The sequence below is a fragment of the Castor canadensis genome, chromosome 9 (genome assembly GCF_047511655.1).
Source record: "Castor canadensis chromosome 9, mCasCan1.hap1v2, whole genome shotgun sequence".
In the NCBI taxonomy this organism is placed as follows: Eukaryota; Metazoa; Chordata; class Mammalia; order Rodentia; family Castoridae; genus Castor; species Castor canadensis.
In genome coordinates this window covers 144,670,343-144,684,169 of record NC_133394.1, presented here as the reverse complement: position 1 = coordinate 144,684,169, position 13,827 = coordinate 144,670,343, and the positions used below count along the sequence as shown (strand labels likewise).

At 35.4% G+C, this 13,827-nt stretch overlaps 1 protein-coding gene across 12 annotated transcripts in view; it reads left to right on the top strand.

Moving 5' to 3' along the window:
* Positions 1-13,827, top strand: part of Cpeb2 (cytoplasmic polyadenylation element binding protein 2) — a 61,966-nt gene that overhangs the window by 46,371 nt on the left and 1,768 nt on the right. For all 12 annotated transcript variants that reach the window (XM_074042594.1, XM_074042593.1, XM_074042592.1 and 9 more), the window contains 4 exons: positions 3,891-4,009; positions 4,161-4,275; positions 7,230-7,411; positions 11,619-13,827. The exon at positions 11,619-13,827 is cut by the window's right edge and continues 1,768 nt beyond it. In XM_074042594.1, the coding sequence (XP_073898695.1) occupies positions 3,891-4,009; positions 4,161-4,275; positions 7,230-7,411; positions 11,619-11,846 (644 nt within the window). In that variant the 3' untranslated portion in view covers positions 11,847-13,827. The remainder of the gene's footprint in view (positions 1-3,890; positions 4,010-4,160; positions 4,276-7,229; positions 7,412-11,618) is intronic.

The following is a 13,827-nucleotide window of genomic DNA, read 5'->3' as shown; positions in this document are numbered from 1 at the left end:
AATATTCCTGTGCAAGTCACATGACCAAAGCCACCCTCTGTGGAGAAAGGAGGTATGTACTCTGCACACTGCCAAGGGGAAGAGTTGAACATTATTAATTCAGTTAGTCACAATTATAAGCAAACAGTTTTCTGAAGTAAACAAAAAGAAGGGATATGTTGAAAGACTTAAGACTTTTCTTTGAACATCATGAAAACATAATTCTAGAAAAATATGCACTATTATTCTTAAGATTGAGTGAACTACCAAGCCTGGAGGAAAATTCCAGTACATTTACTGAGTAGCCTGATTTTTGACTGTGGTAAAAGAAACTTGATAAATTATTGGCACACAAAAACTACCTCATGATTATTAGTGATGAATTATGTGGGCCATTGCCACTTTTTGTCATTGAAAATTGTAGGCCCTCCATTTTCCAGTTCTTTTACCAAAATAGAATAATGCATTGATTTTTTAAAATACATTTTTAGATCTTGTAGAATCAAAGTCTTCCAGAATCTGAATCCTAAGCCTGTATGAGAGTCTGATTAAAATTATGGACCTCTCTCCATATTTTCATATGATTTTGGAGTTCATTGAGTTGGAAATACCAAAACATTGATTTAAAGAGAAAACGAGCTCCATGTAGATAGAAGTATTCATTTGGTAAACTGAGTTTTAAACTATTGTCTTGTTCTTTTATAAAGTTTATATTTAGTGTTCAGTAGAAACACCTTTTAGTTCCTAATATTCTATGCTCCCATCATCCTTTTCCTGGAGTGCTACAGAGATAATTCTTCCTGTTCACATCTTCTGCCCTGTCCATAGTTTCCCCATACTCCAACCACAGTAATCTCTGAAGACTCAACTGAGAGGAATTCCTTATTCCCTTGCTTACAACCCTCTAGTTAGGATAAAAGCAAAAATGCATTCACCCTGCCTGATCTCCCTCCTCTCTAGCTTCTTCTTACTATTTGTCCTCTTCCATTCCCAAAGCTGGTCCTGCTCTTCCTCGCCTCAGGGCTTCTCTGTATGATAGTCTCTTTGCCTGATGCTTCTTCCCATGATATTGTACCTGTGTATTCCCTACTTACGTATCTCAGCTTAAGTGTCAGTTACAGAAAACTTGGAGGACCCATTTAATGAGATCAGCTCCAATCCACCACCCTAGCTCCTAGCAGTGTATTTCCCTTTCACAACACTCGTCACAGTTGCAGTGCTACATTTTTACAACTTTACAAGTGTAAGATTATTTTATTAATGTCATTTTTCTACAGTCTGTAAGATTATGTCATTATTCAACTTTGTAAAGTATTTGTATTGTTGTATTCTTAGTAATCCACAGGTTGATAACTACCCAATAAATAATATAAGTAATAATACTACAGGATAGAGAAATTACTTTGACCTCAAGTAGGTAGGAGAAAACTTCACTGAGAAGTTTTGAATTAAATCTAAAAGTTAATGCATACTTTAAATTAAAAAGAGTTGAAGAGTCAGGCAGAATTGAAATAAATAAACAGTCATCCCCCATATCTTTAGGTCCCTCATTCATAGACAGGTTTAATCAACCACAGATCAAAACTGCTGAGAGAGGTATTTGCATCTACACTGAACGTATATGGATTTCTTTTCTTGCTGTGGTTCCTTTAAACAATGCAGAATATCAGCTATTTATCCAGCTGTTTATCTGTCATTAGGTATAAGTATTAAAGAGATTATTTAAAGCATACAGGAAGGCTTGTGTGTAGGTTATATTTTACATAAGGAGTTTGTGCATCCTTAGATTCTGGTGTCTGTGGTGGATTGTGGGCCCAATCCCCAGTGTATACCAAGGGATGGCTTTTATTTTGGAAATATTTAGAGTTGGTTTGCATTGAGACAGATTCAGATTTTTGCCCGAGCTACTTGCTCATGTAAGGGAATGATACACTCCAGCCTAGAAAGACAGGTTGAAACAAATGTAATGAAGTGGAATAGTTGTATTCATTGCTATTGTTGACATCACTACTGGGCTTTTACCATATTTTTTTTTCACAAAGTAAAAAAAAAAAAAAATACCATTGGCAAGTCACGGGTTTTTGGTTTATTCATAGTTAATTGTAGCCGTTGCCAAAGACCAGAGTTTTCTAAGCCTTGTTCTGTCAAGTGTCATTTCTGTAATTGATTTTTCATGATTTGGAAAGCATAAACATCCAGTTGGTACAGCTACTCTGTAATTAAAGCAGTGACTTGCCTTTAGATAATGAGCCACACACATACCTATTTCCTTTGCAGTGAATAGCATCCACCTTATATTAGCTTGCTTTAATAAAATTCTAAAGAAATTATTAGCATGATATGATTTTATGTAAGTATTTTAATATCTAATGGCTTGCACTAACTAACCATATTGCTTAATTTTTATTATATGAACATTTCTTTTCAAATAGTAACAAAATTATTTAAGCAATATTAGAGATAGAAGTTTTAAAGTATTACTTAAAAGTTAAGTATTATTAAAATATTAAAACCAAAATTGTCACAAAAATTAAGCAAATTAAAATTTTATATCATTATAAAAAAATTATATTGATATTTTAGTAAATTAGTCTACTATTCAGTTAATTATTAGAGAATATAGTTCTCAGATCTTTAGTTTGTATTGAAATTAAAGCCTTCAATGAAGCCCCTCTTCACTTTTTCAAGCATATTTAAATTTTTATGTCTAAGGTGTGTTTTTAATCTTCATATTTTTATCTTTGAAAGTTTGTATTTGTGACTTTAAGTATTTTTATACAATCAAATGTTTTATTTAAATGACACACTTTATCCTACCTCAGACCTTGGCAACATATAAGCCATTGCTCACCATAAGCTACTTTTTGTGTTCTGGGTAAAAGCATGACTTCACATGTGCATAATAATATTGAACCAGAGATGCCTAGCCTTCTTTTATGGTACTTCATATTGGGATGAGATTATGATGCCGCACATTTATTTGCATAGAAATGTCAAGGCAGGGCATATTTTTAGGTCATTTAGATTAACAGTTGCTGTGAATAATCCCATAATAGTAAATTTAGCATACAAGATTTGATGTCTCCTTTTGTATAATTTTTATTCTACCTGCCTATAGATTTATTTTTATGAAAGATTGGCATTTGGTAGTTCACAGGAAAGGAGGGAGGATATATTGCATGGGAATCTGAGCAGGAGCTTATATCCAAGTCTAAACATGGTCTCCAAACAGTTTGAAAAATTGTTCATGGCTCACCCAAGTTGATTTGATTTAGAAGTTCTGACCCATCCTTAAAGAACATGTTTCATTCCAACCTCTCTAGGGTAACTTTCTAGTTTTATTTGGAGGTTTTTAGGAGACTGTGGAATTTTCCCTCTACTTACTGAATTTCCTGGGCCTTTCCAAGTGTGCTGTAGTTCAAAATTATGCCTTAAAACTTGTATTATCCCAAGGGCATTTAAAGGAAACTTTAGCCTCTAAAATACTCAATAAGCTTAAATCTTTAGGAACAAGGTAACAGTACTAGAAAGAGCATGGGAGACCTTGGGGCAGACCTGAGTTTGTAATTATTCAACTAACTACTTGATTAATTTAACATCTGGTACCTCAGTTTTGTCTTCTGTAAAGTGAGAATAATGTTGAATAGACTTTTGTGAGGATCAATTCATGTAAAGTTCTCAGTGCAGTACCTGATATTAACTGCTCTGTAGAAACCAACTAATTGCTTTACTATCTGTTTTTGTATATATTTTACAGGATACTGTATTCTCTATAAATTCATAATGATTCAAGTACTGTTTGGTAGTTTTTTTAACTTTTTCAAAAGCATGCATTTTCTAAATAGTACTGGTATTTGAGATGAAGTCACTTAATTTGATGATGTGTGCCTCATTTTTAATGGTTATTCCAGGCTATGCATTCCTTCTCTTTCAAGAAGAAAGCTCAGTTCAGGCACTAATTGATGCTTGTATTGAAGAAGATGGAAAGCTCTATTTGTGTGTTTCCAGCCCTACTATCAAGGACAAACCCGTAAGTAAAACTGTGTGAACTACAAGAAGAGTTCAGTTTTTAAAACATCCAGATGACTTATAGTTTCCATAACAAAAAAATGTTTTCAAATACAACTACACAAATTTTTAAACCACAAAAGAAGTAAGACCAAATGTTACTTTCTTCATAGGTTCAAATTCGTCCTTGGAATTTAAGTGACAGTGATTTTGTCATGGATGGTTCTCAGCCTTTAGATCCCCGAAAAACAATTTTTGTTGGAGGTGTTCCTAGGCCACTAAGGGCTGGTAAGTAGACTGTTGAAAATATAAATTAGTTCAGTAAGCATTTGGCAGCTATTAGCTACCAGATACTATTGGGCAGGTCAGGGGCAGATTCCATACTGCTACCTATAGAATTCTGAGGCAGCTTCTAAGAACCTTTCTTGAAACTTCCAAGGAATTGAATAATTGGGTACTCATCTGTCGATAGTAATAAATTAACAAGCAGATTCTTTGAGAAGAATCTACTTCAAAACTTCAGACTTCCTAAGTGCAACTCTAAGATAGGAGAATTTTGGGTTTCTTTATGTGGGTTGATTCTGGTATCTAATGAATTGTGGAATTTTTTATTCTCTTTCCTGTATCTTAGCCATTAACTAAATTAGCATTTTAGATGGGTGAGTGATAAACTTCTGTTTATCAGTAACCAGGAACCTGAAAGATGTTATGTAAGACTTAATTAAAGATGTAAATGCACACTGTGTATCCCAAGTTATTCTGTACCATGTACATCTGAAGATGTTAGCTATTTCTGTCCCTGCAAACTTCTTCCAGCCCAGAACGTTACATGATGACTGCTGCAAAGAAAGACTATGGGGAGTAGAGGAGCATATATAATGAGATATGTAGTATGATATCTTAAAGATACTTGTATTTGAACTGAGAAAAAGATTGAGCAGAAGGAATAGAGTTAGAGCAGTAGAAGAGAATTGTGAGGACTACATTTCAGAGAATGGTATGTTCAGAAATCTTGAGTGCAAGGGTATAGGATGCAATGCAGGGGACTGGAAGAAGCCCAGAATGGCTGACATTGGGATGGATACAAGAGTGAGGGGAAAGACATACGAAGACATTGGAAAAGTTAACAGAAAAATTCAAATCATACATAGGTAATATGCTAATTTGACATTCATTCTCAGACCAAGGGGAAATACTGAAGAGTTTTAAACAAAGGAGAGACATACTTAGAATTTTGAAAGATGTAATGACTCATGACTAGGAAGCCAGGTTGTGAGTAAATATGGTTAGACCAGATTAGGAGCCTGTGATGGCAGGTCAGGAAACAGTCCATAGAGTCTGAGATTAGTAGTAGCAATGGAGAAGGAGCCAAGAATAGATGTAACAGACTTTTGTGAGGTAAATGCAAAGGTTGAATCATAGCTTTCAGTCTTAAGCTGCCAAGGAGATAGCGGTATCTTTTACTGAGAAATGAGGAATATTGGAGAAAAAGAGCAGGTAGGGAGGGAAGATTGTGGTCTTAGTTTTGGCACCATTAGAAATCCTAAATAGAATTAGGCATGGTGGTACACTCCAGCTACTCAGGAGCAGAGATGGGAGGATTGCAGTTCGAAGCCAGCCTGAGCTAAAAGTTAGTAAGACCTCCTCTCAACTGATAAGCCAGGCTTGGTGGTACATACCTGTGATCCAGCTGCATGAGAATCATAGGTAGAAAGATCAGTTTGAGGCCAGGCAAAAATGTGAGACCCTATGCAAAAAAGGGCTGGGGGTTTTGCTCATGTCGTACAGTACCTGGCTTGCAAGCAAGAAGCTCTTAGTTCATACCCCGGTACCATCACCACCCCCCAAAAAATAATAAAGAATGATGTCCTAAATAGAAATTTCAGGTAAACCATGAGCTGTCTATTCCAGTTTTTAAGAGAATTGCTCTTGCAATTTTGGAAGTAAATGGGCAGATGGGGATCAAAAGCAAGGAGCTAAGACTAATATCATGAACCAGATGAAAATGATGATAGTTTGAAACAGGGTGTAAGTGACAGAGGTAAGGTGAACAGATACTAAGGATGTTCTGAAAATGAAGTTCATAGGATGTTATGTTTGCAGTGGGCAAGAAGAAAACAAAAGCCAAAGCCAAAGATGTTGACTTGATAACATCATCCTTTCTGTTGATTACTAGGTCAGCAAAAACTCAGTGGAGAGGTTTGATGAAGTGGAGGAAGATCATTTTATGTATGCTACATTTTTAACACCCCGTGTTACAGCGTGTTAAATATAATATGACTTGTCTAGTGAACACTTGCACTGACACGAGTCTAGGTCCAGACTGGAGGCACACATTTAGGAGCTTGAAAATGCATAGATGGTATTTAAATCCTACAATGTAGGGTGAAGTTACTAAAGCCCAGGGTGTAGACAGGCTAAGATTTGAAGTGCTCTGATGTTGAAAAGTTGAGGCAGAACTGTCAAGGAAGATTTAAGAAAAAATTACTACTGAAGCGGGGAAAGAATCAGTAGAATAATACCTTGGAAGCCAGATGGAGAAAGTCTTTCAAGACAAAGGAAGATATGGTTAACTATTATGACTACTGCTTGTAGGTGGTTGATAATTGGACTTGTAGGGGGACAGTGGATGATAGGAGCAATTAGAGTAGAGCTATAGAGTGATAGTCTGACAACAGGGATCAGGATGTACAGCAGAAACTTCTGAGGAATTCGGCTGTGTAGAGTAACAAAAAAATGAAGCAGTACCTAAGACGGAGAAATAGGCCTACGAGATGTTTTCTGAAGAGGTAACAAAGAACAGTACAACTGGAAATGGTCCTTTATGAGGAGAAGGCTGATGGAATAGATGGAGAGAGGAGACTTGCCAAAGCAATGTTTTCCCACAGTGAGTGCAGATGGGATGAAATACACAGGTGAAAGGATTGAATTTAGAAAAGAGCATAGAACTATTCTTCTATACCAGAAAAGAACATAGAGGATTAATGCTAGTAAGTGGTAAATGTGGTAGTGGTGAGACTAACTTTATAGTTTTTTGTTCTTTTTTTTTTTTTTTTGAAGCACTGGGTGAGTATACTCAGTGATAGAGTGCTTGCCTAGCCTGCACCAAGCCTTGGGTTCCAGGTTATCCTTTAAGAAGTGCCTTTTGTTAGTATTTTATTGACTTACTATTTTTTAAGTACTTAAAATTGTTGATTTAGTGTGTTTTCTCACATTTGATATAAACATCTTTCCTTTTGAAGTGGAACTTGCTATGATCATGGATCGGCTGTATGGTGGAGTTTGTTATGCAGGAATTGATACGGATCCAGAGCTAAAATACCCAAAAGGTGCTGGGCGAGTTGCTTTCTCCAATCAGCAGAGCTATATTGCTGCCATTAGTGCTCGATTTGTTCAGCTTCAGCATGGTGATATAGATAAACGTGTAAGTTGCATGTTGGGAAATCACATGTCCTGAATAAGGTGCTGATCCAAAGTGTATGCTAAGGAGTTAATAACATAATTCAAACACTTTATTTTTATACTCACTTATCTCTTAGAGTTATATCAAAATATCCCTGAAATGCTTAAATTCTTGAACATACCTTGAACTTTTAGAAAATCATGAATATAGATTCAATTTTAAAGCCATGTCAAAACTTTTTATCAGCAATTAAGTCTCAACTATGTTTCTGCCGTGGAGGCAGAGATTTCTTTAGGAACTTGTACTCAAGCCACACTACCTGGGATTGAATCTCATTTCTACCATTTGCGCTGTAATCCTGGACAAATTAGCCTTCTCTGTGCCACGTTTTCATCAGTTCTAAAGTGGAAAACAATACTATGTCTCTCTCAGTGTTTTGAGGATTGAATGAATTTCACATATGCACAACCACTTAGAATAGAACTTGGTGCAGAATGCTATTTGTGTTTTCATTTACAACATCTAAAGTTTAAATACATTATGTGCATTTCTCTAAATTAAAACATTAGCTTGTTGGTAGCATAGCTTATAAGAACTTCCAAGGATGATAACTAAAAGCCACATCATTGAATATTTGCAAGTTCTAAGAGTGATAGTTTGTTTGTTTCCATTGCTATGTAAAATACGCCCCCACCCTCAAAAAACAAAACCAAAACAACAGGAGAGTTCTACTTTTATTCAGACATGCATGCATAAACTTGGGACTGTTTTGAGCCTTTGAGTTCCTCTGGTCTTGTAGTTTTCAACCTCAACTGCACATTAGTCACCAGGGAACTTAGGAAAATCTTAAAATCTGGACTCCCCCCATTCACCAGTCTGCAGTAGTCAGTCTGGGATGCGGCCCCAGCAACAGAAGTTCCTAAAACTCCTCAAGGAGACTGATGTGCAGCCATGGCTGCACCCACTGATCTGGTCTCATCCCCTACTTCTACAAGGTGACAGGGCACTGAGAAAGTCAGTTCTGTGTATGAATTGTGGTAGTCTAGATACACAAACAGGAGGAAGAGATTATTGTAGTGTCCTAACACCTCTTTGTCAGAGTAGGTAAAATAAACATATACCTCCTTAAAGCATTGAAATAGCTGAGAGAAAAGTTTATTTTCTAAGGTAATGTGCTTCAAAGGTATATGTTGAACTTTATTTGAACAAATCTGAGTCTTAAATAGTTTAGAAGTCACTAGTATTGCTTAGACACAGAGATACTAAACTATTAACCCTGATACCATTCATCTCTTCAGTATGAATATAGTTATGAAACCATAAAAATAGCTTAAATTTAAATCATAACTGAGATGTATAATATATTCAGAGAGGATTAAAATTACTTATTCAACTTGCCTTTGAGTCTCATGGACACGTCAAGGCTTACTTCCTCTCTCTGATAGTTGAGAAGGACAATCACCATAACTAGGTAATTTATTGCATTTATTGTGTTATTTACATGAGTAATAAAATTCCATATACTTTTTGATAGATATAAAGTTGAATTGTGTTCCATTTCAAGGCAGATAATGATTAGTAATGATTTCATTAGTTATGAGACCAAATAACAAAACATTACCTTACCTATTAGGTTCTCTGAGGTAAAAAAGGGAAAGACAAAACAGAATATTAGGTGCTCTGTGTGGTGGCTCATGGCTGTAATCCCAGCCATGCAAGAGGTGGAGACTGGAGGATCAGTTAGCGGCTAGCCCATACAAAAAGTTACTAGTGAAACCATATCTTAAAAGCTAAGATGGGTGTGGTGGTACATGTCTAATCCCAGCTAAACAGGAAACAGGGAGAATTGCAGTTCAAGGCTGGCCTCAGGCAAAAGCATGATACCCTACCTGAAAAACTGAAGTAAAAGAGGCCAGGGTGAGGCTTCAGTGGTAGAGTACTTGCTAAAGACCCTGAATTCACACTCCATTATTGCCAGAAGAAAATGAGACCATATGAACTGCCTTCACATATTTAAGGATTGTTACAGATTTTTATAGAAATAGGCTTTTACTAGACTCAAAAATCGTAAGTTTGACATCTCATTTTCCATCTTTGAAATTTATAAGTTAATAGAATAACTTCATAAAATGGTATCTATAATTTTAAAAACGTACTTGAAGTGATTGCATTGGAAAGACTTTATTCAATGGTTTTATATTATATTAACTCTTGACCACCCAATCTTTCATGACATATTGTGGAATTGAAGTAAATAGCATAGTCCCTGACTTCAGTTTCCTTAAATCTTACAGTCAAATCAAGAAATACTTGTGAGAAACCCAGAAAGCATATATAAGTGTACCTTATGTATTTATATAATAGTTGTAAAGTTTCTACTTAGTGCCAGATACTCTGCTAAGCACTGGGATCTGAATGTTAAGTAAATGTAAGTTGCCCCTGTGCAAATTAAATTTATAGTTTAGTGTAATGAATTGCAGTAATTCTCAAGTTACCTGAATTTATTCTTTGGTCTTGGTAATGCTCTTCCTTGATTATACTTACAATGAAGGCAATCAAAAATAGCTGCCTCCAAAGGTAAGATAGAATTCTTAAAGGAAAAGTAGAGAGATAAAGATTGAGCCTAAAAATTTTAAAATTTGTGTCAAAGATTGTTCTAAAAACAAGACCAATGGAAAAAAGATTAAAAATCCTTAACTGGCAAAAAGAACTTGTAAATTAGTTTTGTAAAAAGAAAGAAAATTGCCATCAGAAAGATACACAAAAGATATAAACAGGCAATTCAGAAAAGCACAGTGACTAATGTCATTAAATCCACTAGTCCTAATGAAATTTTTTTTTTGAGTCAGGGTCTTGCTATATACGTCAGGCTAGACTCCACCTCACTATATAGCCCAGACTGATCTTGAACTCAAGTCCTCCTGCCTTAGCCCCTGGGTGCTGACTACAGGCATAAACTACATGTCCAGCTTACGAGTGAAGTAGAAATACAAACAACAATATAATTCCATTGCCTTCCTAGCAAATGATTGTTTTATAGTTCTTTATTACTGTTTTTCTTACAAATAATGCTACAGAAAATATTCTTAGGTATTTATTTCCTGCTTACTTGCAAATATTTCAGTAGAATACATTCAGACTAGAAATCATCAGGTTATTGTTTTTTACAACAGGAAAGCTCTGCTGTATCTCAAATCCTACCTTTCCAAACCTCAGTTTTCTATCCTCTCCTAAGGAACAGCTAAGGTCTTAAGCTCTCTGGAAATATTCAGCCAGACAGATTATAACCTTCTATTTATAAAGTTATTACAAGCAAGAAAGCAAGGCTATTGTAAGTAATAGTAGCTAAGCTAATTTACAGAGTATGTCCTATGGGCCAACTACTGTCTTACACTTTTCTTAAAATCTAACTGTTGTATCTCTGTATCTCTGAGGCAGAGTCTGTCATTCTCACTTTATAGATGTGGAAACTGAGGTTGAGAGGTTTTGTTCAGAGCTGATGTCTTCTGCTGAGTCAGGCTTTCACAGTGGGGCTTTTACTTTATATCTTATAAATTCGCATAAGTCATAAATTCATAACATAAATTCATAACATTACCTACAGTTCTAGTTTATCTGTACCAATTAGTTACAAGCAAGGTGCAGCACTCAACTGTGGTAGAGAAGCACTACTGTAGTCAGTGGCTGTCCAAGTCTTGGCATTGCACAGGTGGTATTGGAATTAGAGGAAAGCTGTGAAACCATGAATCTTCCATAACTGCTTGGTATCCTTTTGCTGCTGTTCACTCACAAGCATCCCACCTCAGAAAATATTGGCACATGGCTGTTTAAAAAATGTTACTTCAAACAAAGAGAAAATGGAATATCTTGCAACAATGAGATTTTTATAGTTTTAATTTAAAAGTATTTTCTGTCTTTGGGAAATACAGTAAACACCATTAAAAGTCCTGTGAAGGAAGCATGTTAAAATAAGTGAAATAAGTACTTATCATTTAACTCCACAACCAATTATAAACAAAACATGATGTATAAAACTGTATTTAAACCAGAGAACAAAGTGATTTATGTTTTTAACCCCTGTTACATGGTAAAGTTAGTTCCCTAAGAAACTTCCTTCCTTCTCAACTTATAGTACTTTTCTCTAGAACACCGTATAAACATTTAAAATCATTACAAAATTTGACTTGTGAAGCAGACCTCATAAGATATTTTATTTCTCTCTTTCTAGGTGGAGGTAAAGCCATATGTGCTAGATGATCAGATGTGTGACGAATGCCAGGGCGCACGCTGTGGTGGAAAATTTGCTCCCTTTTTTTGTGCCAATGTCACTTGCCTGCAGTATTACTGTGAGTTTTGTTGGGCAAATATCCACTCTCGTGCAGGACGTGAGTTCCATAAGCCATTGGTGAAGGAAGGTGCTGATCGCCCACGTCAGATCCACTTCCGCTGGAACTAACCATAGCAATTGGCCTTTGTATAGTAAGGAAAGAAAGGGTGCATGTGGCTTACTGTGTCTGAAGATACTGACATGCAGAAGAAATAAGTGCATTCTTCTGCTTCTCACCCCAGCTCTCAATACATGCATCTTATCAGCAGCCAAAACACTACAAGCCTCTTGTTTTTCACCAAAACCCTACATCTCAGGCTTACTGATTTTTGTGATATTTTCATGTTAAAATAAAATGTTTTTTTGTATTTTCTCCAGGTTATTTTTATATGTAAAGTTAAAATTAGATATGAGAATGTTTTGCGTAGGGGCAACACAGTCTGCTGCTATATAGTGGGTGAAGCGTGCACTTATTTCTAAACATGGGTTTTTAACTTCAAGATCTGCCCCAGTACTTTACCAAAGGTAGCAAAATAATAGTGAAGATGGAATATGTCTGCTACAAATGCTTATTTTTATTGTTGCTATTTTCAGTGTATACATAAACTAAAAATTAGGGTTGATTTTTTTGCTCTCCATTTTGACTTGCAAGAAATAATACCTCAAGATAATCTGATTTATTAGCTATTTTTAAACATTTTTAATCACAAGCTGTATTAGCTTTGCTGCTATATAGGTGTTATGTGTAAATGCCACCTATTAATACGGGATTGGAAACGTTAGAGACACTGCATTGCAGATAAAATGCAGGCAGCACAATATGGCCTAAACTGCCATAGTTTTAGAATGTGAAAAAAAATGCATGTTTACTTACCTGTATACACCATATGCATGCACTAGAATTATTAACTAACAAGGTGTGAGGTATTGCAAATGCTCAAAAATGCTCTCTTGAATCTAGGTAGCATGAACAAATTATAAAATTTGTTTAAAAAAGCAAACTTGCATGCATTATTGTGACTTCAAGTTAAAAATGTTGTCCTACATGTGTACAATATGCAAATTAGTTTTAGATTAGAGAGTGCAGCCATTTTGTGATCTGGTCAGTAGTGGAATTCGATTTTATGCAGACTGGATGTAATATTTGTAATCCCTGTGCAATTTTGTGATGTGCGGTTCTAATTCATGTGCAGTGATATAGTATAGATAAAAGATTGAATAAAAGAAAAATACAAGAATTTTAAAGAAAGTTGATTTTAGCCCCTTTGATAGTTCGTGGTTAAGACATCCTTTATAAACCAAAGATGGCCAGCACACTGCTAACCAGTCACCAAATGTAAGACCCATGAGAAACCCATATTTTAAAAAAATGAATTTTATAGAGGAATGCAGAATTTTAGTATAAGTAAAGTCAAAATGGAGATGGGGAAATATACAGATGGCTAGTTGCATAAAATTAAATTTTACCTTTGAGACAATGGTGAAATCTGGCTTAAACTTGCTTACATGTTTAACCTATATATATTGGGGTCTTCTGTCTAAACTGGGGTCACTGTTGCATGGAACATTGTTCTTAACGGTTAAAATTGCTTTTTTAAAATTTTTGATGAAGGATTTTAGTAATGACTTTGCTTGCAGTTTTTTTTTCTTTTTGAGAAAGTAGCATGGAAACATGCAGTAGTTAATGAGTTTCTCTTGGTACTGAACACTATTAGATTATCATTAGTGATATTTTTTCTCTTTAGAGCATTTTTAATGCAACTAGCCCCTATATTTTAATGTAAGAGCTACTCTGCAATCTAAGCAAAGCACCCAACAATGGTAAATGTTTTTTTTTAAGTGCAGAACTAAGATTTTTGACTCTAAAGAGAGAAAATTACAAGGGTGTTGCCCCACAGCAAACCCTTGGGACAATCCTTCACGTGAGCAAAGTGTTGATCTTAATATTGGTTGTCTATGGTGTGCTTTTTTGTACTGTAAAAATACGTGGTTCATGTCTAACTCTGCTGTTCTATTGTGGTTGTGGTTCAAGTTTTTAATGTTTAAAGTTGATGCTGTTTTCAGAAGAGCTTTTTACTAATTTATTTGTCAATGTTCCCTATTTGTTACT